The 17,593-nt window shown below is 34.9% G+C and overlaps 1 protein-coding gene across 1 annotated transcript; it reads right to left on the reverse strand.

Annotated features, from left to right (window-relative positions):
- Positions 1-552: 552 nt before the first annotated feature.
- Positions 553-16,011, reverse strand: LOC149771723 (DBH-like monooxygenase protein 1). Its single transcript, XM_089948177.1, has 11 exons — positions 15,632-16,011; positions 11,508-11,657; positions 10,895-11,083; positions 10,093-10,176; positions 9,371-9,544; positions 7,461-7,563; positions 7,030-7,196; positions 4,705-4,890; positions 2,682-2,741; positions 1,709-1,948; positions 553-1,136 (listed from the first exon to the last, which is right to left on the reverse strand). The coding sequence occupies exons 1-11, from the start codon at positions 15,908-15,910 to the stop codon at positions 1,068-1,070; spliced, it is 1,701 nt and encodes a 566-aa protein (XP_089804303.1). The 5' UTR covers positions 15,911-16,011; the 3' UTR covers positions 553-1,067.
- Positions 16,012-17,593: the final 1,582 nt, after the last annotated feature.

Raw genomic sequence — 17,593 nt, forward strand, 5'->3', positions numbered from 1 at the left:
AAATTTATATGATCGAACATGATCTTAATTTCAAATTTTTCGATATTCGGATCAAACAGAGAAAATGAAAGCAAAGTAAACTTATAACCAATTTATGTAGTAAAGCCTCTTTCAACTTTGACCTCTAACATAACTTTCGGCACAGTTCTTTTTTATTATATATAGATGATGTCCCTGTGTGTAATTTATACGTGCAGTAGACCATTTAAAACACTGAGGGGGAGTCCACTTCCTGACATCAGATTTTTTTGACTATACATTGTCTTAGGTTATTTTCTTCATTTTGTTTCTACATGTCATACAGCTCTTTATGCATATGTTTAATCAAGTACCAACAATTGAATATATTGAAAAAACTGTAATGTGAATTTCTCAAAAATATGTCAATGTATTAATGCTCGCGACTGAAACGATTATCGCGCTATTCTTCATGTCACTGTGTACTAGTTCTGTGTAAATCCATCCTGGCAAAGAAAAGGAGAATTATATACAAATTATGTTTACAAAATGTTTAGATGTTGGCAGACTGAATCAATGACAGAGAAAACGAAATTAAATACATGGAATTTATTCAACTTGTGATTTAGCACCTCAAAACAATTCCAGAATTTGTAAAAGGTTTGCTCATGTTATATCATAGTTTTCTAGTTCCCGTCAGATAGCAATTGAAAAACTTGGCTAAATTACATAATTTAACAATTTTCGTTAATTAATTGAATGCATACATGTTTAAACTTTGCTACATTAACTTCCTAAACCAATTAAATTTACTTTTAATAACCTCTTACAAAACGTTTTTAAAACACAACATTTAATATCTGATACAAAAAGCATTAAGACAACATTTAAATATTTCAAACAAATACATTTTAATTTGTTTAGCTTTATTTACGTGCAGATATAGATGAATTCTACTTAAGAAATTTGTACATGGTCAAACGTAATACAGAAAATCAGATATGATCAGTTTAAACATAATTATTCATTGATCGTATTATTAGGCTTAATTGAATATATCCAGCTTGTTTCCTTTCAGGCAGAATCAACCGAGCTCGAATGTCAAACTTTTATGGGCATGTCGATGACGGCGGAATGTACCCTTCTTGCGTATGTTCGTGAAAAACAAAATCCACATACTGAAAAGATAAAAGACGAAGAAACTAGGCACTTTGCTTAGCAATAGTTAAGTTCGAGAAGGTAATATATCATGATGACATTTTTCTTTAAAACACGCCAGTCAAAGATTGACTGCCTTAAAATGCACGTATGCGTAGGGGATACATGAATAAAGCCAAGAGCGTTGTCATGCGTTTTATACTTTAGGCTGCTAATGAGTGACTGAATCTTGTAATGCAAACGTTTGCATTTGTTCTCCGCAGTGCAAGAATGTACCGACATCAGAATGCCATCATGAAAAAGGTCTCTCCGCAAATAAGTTAATACATAAGATTCAAACTGGCTCCTTAATTTTCATTCAGAGACAACATCATTTGCATAATCACAAATAGTCAATAATTGAAACCTTATATATCGAAGCTTACGTAGATTAACAGAATAGAACATCGAACTGATTAAAATTTTACCAAAGAGACAATAGTCAAGTTTTGCTACCTGAGCACACAACCTGAGGAAAAGCGTATATTTCTTAAATTACCCTAGACTCCCACATTTGATAGGCATAGAGAAAAGTCAAAGGCATGCCAAATACCATGGGGTTCATTTCAGCTCCTCCACAATGGTGCTGGATGCTTGACTCTCTCACTTTCTGTTTAAACGTCTGCCTAACTTCAGGCGACGTCCAGTTGTAGGCGTTCAACGTGTTCCAGACAGAGCGTTCGTCTTTACTGATGCTGTCGTAAGTTGGAGCACTCAGGCAATTCGTCATTGGAATCTTGGGATAGTACATGACAAAACTCAAACACATTTCGTCGATGGTTGAGAGTCCACCCTAAATAATAATAATAATAATAATAGGAAGAAAAAGAGTTATTATTATTATTGATATTGTTAGTATTAGTAGTAGGAGTAGCTTTGGTAATGGTAGTAATAGTATCACAAAGAAGCAGCAATTGTTTAAGACTTTAATCGGATTTCAATTCAGTCACTGAGCAAAACAGAAATGTAATGCCAGATCAGGTCAACCAATAAACATTTGAAGTTAAAAATAAACACAAATTATCATTTGGTTCTGGTGTAACGGATAAATAAAGAGGGAAAAGAATTAAACAAGAGGTATTTTGAAGAATACTTCGAATATATAAAAAGTTTTAGAAAGGAATAATACTTAAATTACGTCTTGAAAACTGTCCAATTAGAATTTCTTGTACATAATTATATATATATATATATATATATATATATATATATATAATGATCTTTCAACCTCCCATAAAGAAGAATACATGATGCACGCGGAAAGCAGTGGAATATTGTATGCTCCAGTATCATAGAATTAGCATAGAATTTGTATCTCCAAGTGCAAAATGCAATATACTAATTAACAGTACGAGCTTTCTGATTGTCTGAGGAAACGGATAACACTCATTCGCATCAAAAGAGTTAAGAGATATAACTTAAGAAAATATACTGGCATCATGGTTTTGGGGAAAATAGGTAATTTTATTATAAAGATTGCTTAACGCTTTATCGAATCGTTCCAAAGTGATTGTAAATGCTCTCACCAGAGTCGGCGCTGTTCTTGTAGTAGAGTCGTAAGTGCATTCAACCATGAAACTGTCCCCCTGAAACAGCCGTTCGGAACGCATATGAATTTTACCAACCGTTTCTAATAATCAATCATTTATAATCGTTTTTGCTGATAATATTGAAATAGTATTTTAATTTAGCCTTTTGTTTTAACAATTAATCAAAATAGACCATAAAAAATTAGAACAAATAAACTAAAACTATGTATCTCAAAAATATTAAAGAACATTAGTAATCAAATTCCCCTTTTTTCATTTTAATCAAAATATTTAATAGATTTTACAGTGAACATTTCGATAAATTCATAGAAACAAAAATCTATCTAGATATGCTTGAATACAATAACTATCTTTGTAATACTGGGTAAAACAGTCAAATCATAATCATATAATATATGGTAATCCAAGTATGATAATTTTTATATAATATACATTTTATACCTTGCTCAAATATTCCTGTATACATTTTTTTAACTACATGAACAGAGGTGACACAGAAACTATGCTTGAAATGTAATTTACATCCATATAGCATACACAGGACGTAGGAGACCCTTAGCAAAGGTCACTTTCAACAAACATCGAAGACAATTGAAGCCTAGGTCGAATGATGTAGATAGCACTAGGGAAAAAATGCCCCATCAAACATTTGTTAATAATTATTTTTGGTCTAAATTCTTTCATATAAAAAAGAATACCCACACACGCACCTTAGGGGGGAAATAAATACACGTAAAAACACTTCTTTTTTCAAAAAGTAAGGGGAGCGTCTGTCTGGTGCCGCTCCCCGCCCCCCGCAAAAAAAATGTAATTTGCAAGATCTTGAATATCAAATAGTTCTAATATTTTGGCCCTAATCAATCGTTGCTAAGATACACTATACAATGCATATAATCAGAAATTCGTTGTTTATTAATGTTGAAGATTAGACAAGTTATGTATTACACAACTAATAAAATGTCGTGCTAGGTGGTTGGTTAGTTTTAATAGCGCACTGAAATCATTATTTGTTGAAAAGAGGAAAAAAGAAATGGAGAAAAGTCCCCTTACCAAGGACATGTTCCGGTGACCTAAGTGGTTAGAGCGTCCGCCTCGTATACGGGAGGTCGCGGGTTCGAACCCCGGCCGAGTCATACCAAAGACTTATAAAAGTAGCACTAACAACTGCCTCGCCAGACGCTCAGCATTAAAAGGTTAGTGTTATGACTGGTCGGCCTGGTGTCAGGATAATGTGACTGAGCGGAACATGATGCTACATGTCTGCGCAAGATGCCCCAATGCTAGACGTCACTATAAACTGCTACGTGCAGACATCGAAGCGATATGACTGGAAATGTGTTCAAGCTACGTTAAAAATCCAAATCCCACACGCGCGCTGTCTTAAATATGAAGCAATTAGCGAATAACAAAAGCACCTACTATTCAACGAAACATTTACAACCAAGCTGTGTACGAGAATATATATGGTATCCAATTCTCCATGAAACTAGTCTCTTACATTAAAGACGTGTGAACAATTTGAAATGCAAAGCACCAGCGTTATTCCACTGTACCTTGTTACATTCTTTGGATCTTTATTCTCGTGCATACCTTAAGACCATGACAATCAGCATCACTAATTTTATATGCCACTGATTTCATCAACTCAAAGACACCCAATCTGAGCTGATTTGGCGACAATCCTCTAAGTTATTTTTGTCACATATCAAACCTATTATTGGTCCACATGGAAAAATTCGATTCAATCACCAACCTCAGTCATTTAGACTGTGGTTTAAATCAACAGGTTTGAGAAATTTCGACTCTTCATTATCAAAAAGTGAACAGTTACCTTTCCAATGAACGTCATTTCAACATTATGTTTCCATTTTTATTTCAGATAAAAGGAGAGGAAAAAAACATTTCCATGTTTTTCAGTAAAAAAGAGAGAAAAACAAACATTGTTAATGAAATTTAAACGTAAGTCGTAGATGATTAAAAAAAAACAAGACTGGCTTACCCGTTGCACCGATCTTTCGTTCCTCAGGAGTCGTGCCTCCTGGAAATCAAAGTCATAATTGGGATCTACTGCAATAGGCGGTAACTCTGTACCGTTCCGGAAGTGCCTTGTCGTGATGGCTCTGCCCAGCAAATGCGCATGTTGAACTAATCCAAATATTTTAAATTCATGTAATTTACCCAAGGCCTGGAATATAAGCGTAGTTTGTTTTGGTAATTTATTGCTTCAGCGGTAAAAGTAAAATGGACATTTTAATAGACAATGAAGACAAACACCGATCATAAAAGTATCAAGGTACAGAATTGTTCAAAATTGATTATTTTCCATTTGAAACATATAATAGAAGTTCAGTAACTGCTGTTCCCTGCAATGGATATATCTTATATTCCTTCGCAAACTCTTCAGTGCAAAGAAATTAGATAAAGTGTCAGTAGCCCCGTCCTCTGAATCAAAGAAGACAATATTGTTGTTGATTCTGTTTTCTTCTTTTTCTCTCTACCATAAATAATTTCTACGATAAGGAGGATAATTTTAATGATGACTATTTTCGCATACAATTGATAATAATAACAAAACTAACTGATTATCTTCATTGCAATCATTGTATTATTGATTGTTGTTGTTCTTTTTATTATTATTATGGATATTATTATTATTATTTAAAGAAATAATTATCACAAAAACGTTTATTCTTACAAGGAAAAACACATGAGCAGCATTTTTGAACGATGTGCATGTAATATAGTCATTTCCATGTTATATATGGCTGTATTGTTATCCTAATTTGTTCTGGACAGCACCAATGATTATCCCTTCTGTGTACTTTGCTTATTCACATGAAAGCATACGTTCCGGTTACATGGAAGCTAGAAAATTTCCTAGCAGTGCAATGTGACATAGTCATTTGCTGTGTTACATGCTTTTCGTTCTAAGCGATTTAGATACCGATGGAAAGGAGATTTTTCAGCTGGTCACATTGACAATAATCCGTGCGTGTGATATCATATGTTTATAAACAAAATACGATTCATCATCTAGAGCAATTTCGAGTAAGTATCTGCCAAACATCTGGACGTTGCTTTATTCCTCAGATATTCTGAACGATTCGCTGAAGTGGTTATTTATCAACAGGTCGTGAAATCTGGCAAGGCTTTTGTTTGTTTTACGTCAGTCACGGGCCTTTCAATTTACATCACAGCAGTAAGAATATATCAGAATATCTGGGAAGAAAACGCAAAGAAAGGAACATCATATCCTAAAGGATGGCACTAGATGGAATTGGAGATGTAGACTATAAAACAGTTAGGATTTAAACAATAAGATTCTATTTCGCAGTGTCCTAACGCAACTTTGTCCTTGGAATGAAGTCAACTGAATTTTCTTCTCCTGTACCAAGAGTGATTTACTTTGGATTAATTTGTAACAATCTTCCTTACAACAAATGTTACCATGGCAGACGGGTGAGTAGCACACCTTCTTTTAGACATTGTGTGAATTTATAAATATTTTAAGGGCATAGGAAAATGACAACATTTTACGATGTGTGCCCTTTTTGTTCATATATTATGGCATTTTCACAGTTCAAAGATAGAATTTAAAAAGCTTATACGTAAGTAGCTATCGAGAGCACGTGCCACCCATATAAAGGGTAAGGTAAAGCCAATGCAGTGGATTAGAGCACAATAGAAACTTTAAATCATAAATCAAAATTTCAAATGCTTTTTCCTGAGTAACATGTAACAATGACGGTCATACATCTTTAAAGTTGTGGTAACAACATTCGCGAGACCCTCGAGGGTGTTTAACTCCATGCACATTCGGACTATAGTTTCAGAGTTCTTTCGATGCCATAATTATAACAAAAACCATCAAGTACTCTATTTTTGTTTGGAGAAATAAACTTGACAAATTAATTGAAGTGATTTTACAATAAATAATTTTGCACTACCCGTCAATATAAATTTGAAAACATTATGACCAAGAAGAACGTTTGGAACTATTCGTGGCCTAGCGGTAAATATGGCCGCCTTGAGTACAGACCACCAATGTTCAAAACTCAGCAGTGTACAAATACTTTCTTCTATTCATTTTTTAAAAAAATATTTTATGTTAATCCTTGAAATGGTTAAAATATGTCTCGGTCGTTACTTCTGTCTTCTTTTCTACTTCATGTTATATCCAGATAGGATCGGCTTTATTTCAAGAAAACGCTTCTTTCTTCTTATTATTTTAGCTTGCTATTAATGAACACAGATGTGTGAATGTCTACAATGATGACACTTGTCTAGATCATTATATGACGTGTAATAACTATTGTGAACTTACACGATCTATACACTGAGAAGCACAATAAGACTGGCTAAGAAACGCTTTCTCAAATGGCGGAGTGAGTTGTCTCCAGTTGACTTGGTAACCGATCTCCATCATGCCTGCGTCATACTGACGAAGATTCCTGGTCAGAGTTATTCTGAGTCCAGAATTATCGATTACATCTAATTATAAAAAGAGCCAACAAAGAAAGCACAGATTAATACATAATATATTAAATTACATCAAAGTAAAAAAGGAATTACAAATTAATACCCAGTGTATCAAACTAACAACCAGACGCATTATGTTTATATTTATTTAGTTGCAAGATAAACTACTTTGCTCAGCAAGTAAGGGACACAAAATTAATCTTAATGAATGTGCGCATTTCTCTGTCAAGCACAATAATATACAATAAACATTAATTGATAGAGACAACATCTTACCTGACTTCTGCGATGGATTGTCATAGTGCGTCTCCGTGATATAAAAAACAGGATCCTCTGGGGCTCCCACGGAGACCCCTGCGTTGTTTGGGTAGTAGAATGTCTGAGAATAAGAAACAATAGTTCAACATTTCTGTATTTCATCAGTGCATATAGAGTTTCGTAAGAAACATAGACTTCCGCCCGATTTGACTTTTTAAAAATAATTTTTCAATCCAACTGTACTGCATATGTGTGTATATATATATATATATATATATATATATATATATGCAAACCAAGGCGTCCGCGGACATTTATTTGGGGAGACGAAATTCCAGAGTCAAAGGAATATAACGACCAATGGGATTTCTCTGTACAATCTGGTGACGGATGTTATATATATATATATATATATATATATATATATATATATATATATATATATATATATATATATATATATGATTAAATAAGTACAAGATACACTTTGAGATTAAATCTTCAAAGTTTAAATAACAAAGAACAATATAAGCACGGCCTCATGAAATCTCAACACACTCCTCTACCACCTCTTAACACAAGGTAACTAACTCTCGTGGTCCCATATAAGATCCCTCGATTAACTCCGTGTTAATTGCCCTAAACCATCTGCGCAAGCTGTAAGTTTCTCTATTGCTTCATGTCTTTTCTACTGTAAAACTCTAGAAACTTTGAGTAAACGTTACTAATCAGTAAGGTACTTAAATTGTACATGGGGGAAAGGTTAGAATATCTCATTTAAGATCATCGAAGCTGGGATAAACTAAGTCTCCGACATTAAGGAAAATAGCATGCAATCATAGAAATGTCAGATTTCGAACCACGAGAATTCGTTGCTTCTGTTTAATTGGAGGCAGTGAGGATGTTATTGTTCGTTTCATCCTTTCGCTGTTTTAAACAACTACCTGTTCTGTAGACAAACGACTACGAGAAATAATGATGATACAAGTAGTTCAAACTGCTGAAATTACAAACTGTTCATCCAAGTTATTATTGTGCTTGATTTACACCGTAATATTCATTCTATCCTTCAATCTCTGTGTGTGTGTGTGTGTGTGTGTGTGTGTGTGTGTGTGTGTGTGTGTGTGTGTCTTTTAGCATCATAGATTCAGACACAGACACAACGTACAGAGAGAGGGTGGATCCATGGAGGCATAACGGACACATCAATGGGAGAGAGAGGAGGGAAAGAGAAAAGGAGATGTGGAGGAGAGAGGGAGAGTGCCTTCGAACAATACATATTTTAATGGTCTGTTTTGCAACCGAGTTGTATGTATTTTTAAAAAGTTAAAAGAATATCGGAGAAATGAATGAGAGAGAGAGTATTTAGAAGAAATCATATTTGATCTTTTATGCGGTATTAGGCTTTATACAGGGCGTGATTATATAATAAATCCGGTAGACAATATTCTCTCATGTGATACCTGCGTACATTTTAGGGTGGTGGACACAAAGAATATTGTATGCGGAAACTGCCAATACTGTATGTACAATAGCCATATCATCGTCCCACTATATAATACATCTAGCATCCCAATCGTATATATCCCACTCGTATATACGGTATAACAAATATTCATTTAAGTCCTTCATTGATTGAAATATTAGACCGGAACGGGACAATAAAATGATATTCTATTTAAAAGCCAGCCCTAAACCAACGTCGCGACTTCCCTAATTAGATGTGAAGCAACCAACAGGAACAATGTTTTCCCCGAGAGAGCGTGAGCCGCTGTTGTTTGTATATCATTAGTGGTGGTAACGGTAGTAATAAATGCGTTAGAATTGGTGTTGGTTGTTTTTAGCGTACGTAAAAATAGTAGTAATGGTAATGCGGGTGGCAATAGTGATGGTGATAATCATGCGACTGTTTAAAGATTACAACATACATCTGAACCGATAGCCCAGGCGATGGTGATATCGTAACAGGGATTCAAATCTTTTGGTATATCATCGTAACATAGGTAGCCGGTCCCCACAAACTTTGGATCGATGCCACTACATCTGTAAATAAGGATGTGGTGTACAATCTTCTCGTTGCCAGGGGTAATCACAGGTTCCACCTGAAACAAGTAGACACCTAAGCATGAGTTCTTCCACATTTGGAGACACAACAACGTATGATTGCTGGATATATTAACGGTGATAAAAGAAATATAAATGTACACAGTTTTGATTTGTCTCTTTTGGAAAACATGAATTGTTTGGAACTAGAAACTAGAAGCCTTCCAACGTTGATAAATTCTCACATACAAAGACTTGATAGAAAGTTCGAACAGTTATTGTTGAAGTATGATACGTAAAATTCTAGATGCTTACTGTGCTTTATAAATTCATTGCATATACTGTATTATTCTTAATCTATTTCTTCCCATAAAAAGGAATATTTATAAAATATCAGTTTTCACTGAATTATGTGTTTGCACCTCTTGGAAATTAGGAACATTTTAAACCTAAAAAAAAATACATTAGATCCAACTAGTACTACAACTACTACTGGAAATAATCAGTAAATATCTCAATATGTGGTTCAAATGAAGGTAGGCACAAAATTCTTCTTAGCAGTTACTTATTAACCAGAACATTTCTAGTTCAGAATCAATAGACCAACCTTAATCATGTGATGTTTCCCGCCAATATCCGGCATCTTGAAAACACGGCAGTGGTAGGTCGTTTTTGCAGATGGTAGAATATACTACAATATGAAAAGGTTACAATTTAATATTTTCATGGCTTCTATGTAAAAATTATATCCAACTACATTAGTGAACATGTCTTAAATCATCTATTCAAATGGTCATGATGTTAACAATTACTTCCAGTATCCTTGTGGAACATATTCCGAGAATCATTAGTTCAACCTAAGGTTAGAATTCATCTCTCAGTACGTTTTGTCATGTTTGAAATAAATGCTTACTACGTATGAATTCAAAGGCCTCATCAAAATGTGGTTTCATTACGTGAGATGTTGACAGTGCGTGCCGTAGTATCAAAAAACCAATCCCAAGAACTGATGTGAATTTAGCGAAAACGCAAACTTATAAAATGCATATATATATATATATATATATATAGAGAGAGAGAGAGAGAGAGAGAGAGAGAGAGAGAGAGAGACTGACAGACAGACAGAGACAGAGAGTCTATTTAGAAACAATCATATAAGTACCATTATGCAGTCTTAGACATTATACAGGGTTCTTCCCCCTCCATGCCCCTTACAAATAATACAACAATAACACATCAAGATCATATGTTCTATTAAAATGGCATGTGTTATTTATTATATGATCTAGGTTAATTACGTTTCAGTTTGGTCGATACTTTTAAAACAAAATAATTGTCCTTTATTTTTGTCGCCGTGTCCTTTAACCGAATACAAATATTAACATCCATATTGTTGTTGAGTTACGTACATTTCCGTTCAGGAAGTCGTAGACTCGGATGTTGTCCAAAACGGCAGCTTTGCCACCCGTTGAAACAGACGATACGCTCAGCAAGGACAAACTCTTAGTCCCTCTGTGTTCCGGACCGTGGTACATGATGCTTGCATCAGAAGCAGGATCATTGGAGTGATACGAATAAATTAATCGTATGGTACCATCCTGAAATTTGATTCACGTCCACAAAGGAGATTAGCTTAAGTTTGCTTGATACACGAGAAGCATATTTAGAGCAATCACATAATGGCTATGAGATATAACATCATCTAACTCGATGGTGATTCTAAGTGGGAGCTTTAATATTAATACAGGTAAGAAGGGCCATCAAAAAGGACACAAATCATGCATGCAATGAATTAAATATACTAGCGAAAGACTATTGAGTACATAAACCTAATTTAAGGTAAAAAGAGAAAACATTTATAGACACAAAATTACATATGAGTACATATAAATAAATGTATTATCTCTCGAAACACATGTATTTAAATACAGGTATCCTCCGTTAATATTTTAAATTAATTAGCAAATATGAAGAGAATGATTCGCAACATTTCAATTACAGAATACAATATCCAACATTGACCTCAATTTTCTTGTCTTCTGCTTTGTCGCAGGTGTCCAATTTTCTGACAAATTTTAGCACTGTTCCAAAATCATTCTCTTCTCCGTGAAGTAGAATCCAGTCTTGGTGTTTGTCAACTATTGGCGTTACATGACCTGTTGTGTGATAGTCCTGTTGAAAGAGTATATTCATCAATAATTTTCAAACTTTAGCATCAAGCAACAAAAGTTTAAAAGTTGCAGAAAACATTGGAAAATACAGTCCGTCTGAAACAAAGAATGTACCTTTTAGACGTCAAACTGAAAATCACTTGTGTGTAATGTCACGAGTCAGAACATTAGAACTCGTTTCCAACTGAGAAACAAAAACCGAAACTGGGTACCCAATTTACAGCACCAATCACTTTTCGCATGCACGCATCAATCCACATCACCTTTAACAGGATGGATCTTAGTGTTGATTATATCATACGCACTCACTTGAAGACCATACAGTCACTCTGGATTCCTCTGACAGAAATCAAGACATAGAGTACTGACCATTTTGTTTCAAATAAAAATATACGTTATACATACAAGTATATGTAATGGGATCGGTCAACGCTATCTTGAAGCGATAGGTGAAACCTAGACAGTTAAGCAACCCAAACTAATCAGGACAGAGGCAACAATTATGTAATTTACATTGAGGATTCCTGGTCATGTAATTATTATTGAACAATGTGTCAGTGTAGATCCTCAAAGTACTCCCTGTGCACCCCAACACACTTTCTCAGTCTGACTATCGACTTTTTAAATGCCATTTTGTATTAACTTTTTAATGCACTTTAAATACACTGGACAACTTCATTTTAACCGCTTGACACTTTTGAAATCTTCTGCCAGTCAGCGAAAATCTAAATAACAGAATTCAGCCAAAATCGTCTGGAGCTAAAAGACGCTGTGTTTATTGAGGACGTCAGTCACGATGGCACATTTATGAGCTGGATCGTTGCAATGAAGTAAAAGGGTAATTTGTTTACCGGTGGTTTGGTAATGTTGGCTACGCTTTGGAAGCACAAAAACGTTGAGTGATATTAGCAGAGTCAAGAACAAGTACTGGGCTTTTTGCATCGAAACATAATGCGATTTCATCAGCCGTCGACCAATGAGGGATCAATCTTGCACGACCTTTCTGGCCCTCGTGATTTTTCATTAAATGAAAACAAACTGCCAAATTAATACCCGTGATGTAAGAAATATCTTCTACTGTTTAATAAGCATTTTTCTTGAATGCCGCTTTTCACATCAGAATTTCCTGCCCACCTATCTGAGACAACGGTCTTCAACACCGTTACTCAATATCCACGGATTCGAGACTATCTTTGAAACAACGATAAATTCTTACAAAACTTGAAGGAATTAGCAGAGAATTTCACCCTCAGACTTTATCAATGCCGGCCTTCATAAGAGTCAGTGACTACTCAAACGGCGCCCGTACTTTACAAAATGATAAGTACTGACTAGCATAATTGTTCTCCATCTCCGGTATTTTAAAGTTATTGTCATTTACCTTTTACGTGATAAGCATTTGGAGGTTTCAGACGTGCTAGACGTGCATCTGTAGATCATTTTATACAACATTAGTTTTGTGCATCCATTTGAACAGGTTCAAAGAATCAAATACCGTGCAACAAAATATTTCATATTATTCAAACACCCGTGGTATGACAAGCTTAAATACTTGCTCTAAGAATGGCAAATGTTTCTTACTAGCTCCTAATTTATACCATAAGGAACGTACATCTGGACAATGGTTGATGATTTACAAAACCCTAGATGAATTTTTCAATATCGAACTTACGCTATCCAAAGCGAACATAATTTAGTCAGTTTATCATATGAGAACTGGTAGATGGATATATAGATCGATAGATAGATAGACAGACAGACAGACAGACAGATAGACAGATAGATAGACAGACAGACAGGCAGACAGATAGACAGATAGACAGACAGATAGACAGACAGACAGACAGACAGACAGATAGATAGATAGATAGATAGATAGATAGATAACAGACGGCCATGCAAGAATACATAGATTCATTTTTTGATTGACTGACATAATAAACTCAGGATATCATTTTAACCTTTCACCTCCTATTTAATTTTCCAAGTACCACATCATACAGGCTATACATATGTAATGAATCTCCCGTACTTCCGTACCAAGCGTATTGCTCTCAGATATAAAAATATAATGGGATAAATAAGAAATGAATTATGGACAAACAAGAAATAGATATAGACAACGATATATAGATATATAAAAATATATAGACAAATAAATTGTCATTACTCTAGACGACGAATGTTAGAACATGAAAATGTAACTCGAATGTTGAATGCTTACTATCACACACATCACGTATCCACCCAGTGACCTATAAATTACCCTCAGATTCCAACGCATCTCAGGACTAGGTGTTGTAAAATAAACACAAGGTACGTTCCTAGGGTGAACAACCTAGCAGCAGATTACATACACTCTACAGCCTAAGACAAACAGTGTGTGTGTGATTACGATTTTTAACATAGCTTTAACAATGTTTCAGTCATATCGCTACGATGTATGCAGTGTGGCAGTTTATAGTGATGTCTAGCACTTGGGCATCATGATGCAGATATGTAGCATGACGCCCCACCCAGTCACATTATCCTGACACCAGCACGACCAGTACTAACACTAACCTCCTAATGCTGAGCGTCTAGCGAGGCAGCTGTTAGTACCATTTTTATAAGTCTTTTGTATGAATCGGCCTGATTTCGAACCCACGACCTCGAGCTTCCGAGGCGGACGCTCTAACCACTAGGTCACTGGGGCGGTCCCTAGGATATTTGCATGTATGTATGTATGTATAGATGTGTGTGTGTGTGTGTGTGTGTGTGTGTGTGTGTTTCTTCTTAGAATGGGTAACTACTTGAATACTTATTCCAACACAACTTTGTTTGGTCTTATAAGCAAAGAACAATAAATACATTCTTTACACTTGTGTTACCTAAACAAACATTTTAAAACCCGAATAGCTGAAGAGGTTCTGGATATTCTACTGTTGAGTAAGGAAACGTGTACGGTTAAGTCTTGATGAGCAAGCGAATAATTTGATAGCACTGAGTAAGATCCGGATAGCTGTTTCCTTTATATATGTGTCCACTTAAATAGTGTACATCATTCATGCGCTTTTGTATGGTTGATATCAAAATTCTTATATTAGATTCGTTCGTTTTATATATTTCTGATGTAATTATGAGAATGAAATACCACGACGATTGATTTCATCACATGGTCATTTGCTACAGATTTCAACAGGACGGATATGAAAACGAAAAGACGGTAAAATGTGCTACTCAAACTAAACTGAGGCTCAAATGGCTCCCGATTAATGGCCAATAACATGGACGTCATTTATTTAGTAGACAGAAGTCCCTTTCGCTTTACTGCATCCAACGATGTTGACGTCATGCTTTTGTCAGTTAGTAGTAGCGATAAATCTCTACGGCTATATTGTATTCAAGGTTCTCGAGGTGATATTTTTAATAATTATCAGTGGCTACAATTCCCTTCTTTACTGTAACCAAGGATCCGAAACTTGCTCATGAATCGTCTGAATATCATGAAATTGCCTGCAATGTTGGGTAGCATTTATTCAAGTGGAGAACGAACACCGATGGATCTTACATGCCAGGAAAGGTCCCTAACTTATTTCGTAAGATTTTATATAGGATTTTCTAATCCAAATCTGATTTAACTTCAAAAAGATCGAACAGGTTTCTTTCTTTTCCGTAAAACAAATGGTAAAAGTACGTTATCTTTTGCTACATAGGACGACACAAGACGCGATGATGTGATCATTTCCACTATGGCAATAAAACTCTTCCTAAATTGTTTGAGGAAAATATTTTACTCTGCTTTTAATTGAAAATCATGCTAGTTTTTTTCATTTTAGCATTTATTAATTTTGACACGGTGCAACATTGAAAAATGCTCTGTTCAGAAAGTATTTATCCTGTAAAGAATAATAATGTGATGGGAAAATGGATACAAAAGATATTATTTTCACCCAATAATACAACGAATAAAATTAAAGATGATGTCAATATTACCTTAAAATAAGTAGATCCATCTTTTACCCACCCCACCACAACATCAGCTGGGTACATACTGCCACTGTCAGACAAACCAAATCCAACATAACCGTGGGTTTTCACGTGGACTTCAAACGTAATGTGGGTGTCATTGAAGTTCCAAAAGAGAAGATAGTTCCCATTATTGTCAACCGGAGTTGAATATTTAAAGGGTTCGGTCGGAGTGACCCCAACGAATCCCCTTGCTAATGCAAGGCAAGATATAAAAGTAAGTGTTACGATCGGCTGCTTTTCCATTGTGTGCCGAAATGCCAACGATGGCCGAGTTTTTATCTCCCAGAGTGAGTAAGAACCAGGGTACGCTTCGGACCATGCGTAGGAGTATATGAACTGATCTTCGACACGTTTCTGTAATAGTATTCAAGGTGCGATTAAATGAGCTGGTGACCTTGTATAGGGGTATATGCACTTTGCGGGGACATATTATTCAAGTGGGATAGATATAATGCACCGATCGACATATAATCAGGGGATCCTCGTTTACAGAGGTTATACTATATAATGCGTTCTGGAGAAGCACACTATTTCTTGATCAAAATTATCTGGATAAGTCAGGGACTCAAAAGAAGATTAATTTGAACGGGAGTAGATGTTGTCTTAAAACAAACGTTTCTGAAAACAAGGATTTTCTCATTTATATTTAACATTGGAGAAATTTTAACATGTATTCTGCTGCCAAGAGATATTAAGCTTTCTTAAGGTCTTGGTGTGATTCTCAATACTCACGAATTGTGTCTGAAGGGTTCTGTAATATCGGAAGAGATAATATAAACAAAACGTTTTGTACTTCAAATGAGATCAAAGTTTAATTAATATAATTTTGTTCATTGTACTGTTTGAACTTAGTCATAAAATAAATTTAATACTGACATATTTAATTACCCATGCACTGAGCAATGTAAAAGTCAATCGGCAAGTTAATCGACGTCATTGCGTCCTAAATGGACAAAATTTATTTTTCGTTGCTTTCGGCAAGAAATCTCTAGGTCCTAGGTACTGTAACGAGTATATTATCAGCCTGTATATTTTGAAACTCTATTTAGAATGTAAGAGCATTTTTAGTTTGAAATATTAAACTCAGTTCCTATTCTTGATGTACTCGCACCGTTTACATGTTGTAAAAGGCTAATTTATGCTTATACTAAGAAAGAATTTGAACTTAAGCAAGAAAACCTCTCTAAAGACATTCATTAACACGATGATGTACGTTCGGATATATATATGCAGAGAACAAATTTCTTATTAAAATGTGCAAAGTGCAGATACGTAGGAAAATAATTTAAGCTTTTGCTCAAAAATATTCGCACACCGAAAATACATTTTAACTTAGTGCAAAAAAATAAATCGTGCAACAGTGTAGTTTATATATGTGTTTCGAGGTTTTTCTTAAATGATATATATATAAACAGTCTTCATGCTATTATCAGCATGTACAACGTTTCTGACATGAATATATCTGCATGTGTACATTAAACAAATTTGCAAATTATATGTAATTAGGAAAATTATGAGTTACAATTTTCCCTATATATTTTTGTCCACCAGAAAAAGGGTGATAAAATGTGTACGAAAATATAAAAGACAATATACTAGCTAAAAATGGGGGAGACTAGACAGAATGCGAACCAGTATCAAAACTGTTCTCTGTTGCAAGACTAGACAGGGTGCGAACTAACATCAAAACTGTTCTCTGTTGCAAAGTAGGATCACTACTAATAAAATGGTGTCCCGGGGACCTCATATCTTCGAGTAGCTGCTGACTGTATATCGATTACAAAAGACATCTCCATCCAAATGTACACTATCATCGAATAAAAATTAAACGACTTTAAAAAATTGTTAAATAATAATAATAATAATAATAATAGCATGCATCGTCATCTTAACATCAAACTATCATTTTACAAGTTCAAGCTTTTT

The sequence above is a fragment of the Sinohyriopsis cumingii genome, unplaced genomic scaffold (assembly GCF_028554795.1).
Source record: "Sinohyriopsis cumingii isolate HCF-2022 unplaced genomic scaffold, ASM2855479v2 utg001707l, whole genome shotgun sequence".
Lineage (NCBI taxonomy): Eukaryota > Metazoa > Mollusca > Bivalvia > Unionida > Unionidae > Sinohyriopsis > Sinohyriopsis cumingii.

What these genes read in the sequence shown, in the direction of transcription:
- LOC149771723 (XM_089948177.1), bottom strand. Translation starts at nt 15,910, where the DNA reads ATGGAAAAGCAGCCGATCGTAACACTTACTTTTATATCTTGCCTTGCA. An exon ending in ACGACTTCCTGAACGGAAAT is followed by an intron (nt 10,177 to 10,894) that starts GTACGTAACTCA and finishes TTCATATTGTAG; the next exon opens with TATATTCTACCATCTGCAAA. An exon ending in CAATCCATCGCAGAAGTCAG is followed by an intron (nt 7,197 to 7,460) that starts GTAAGATGTTGT and finishes TTTTATAATTAG; the next exon opens with ATGTAATCGATAATTCTGGA.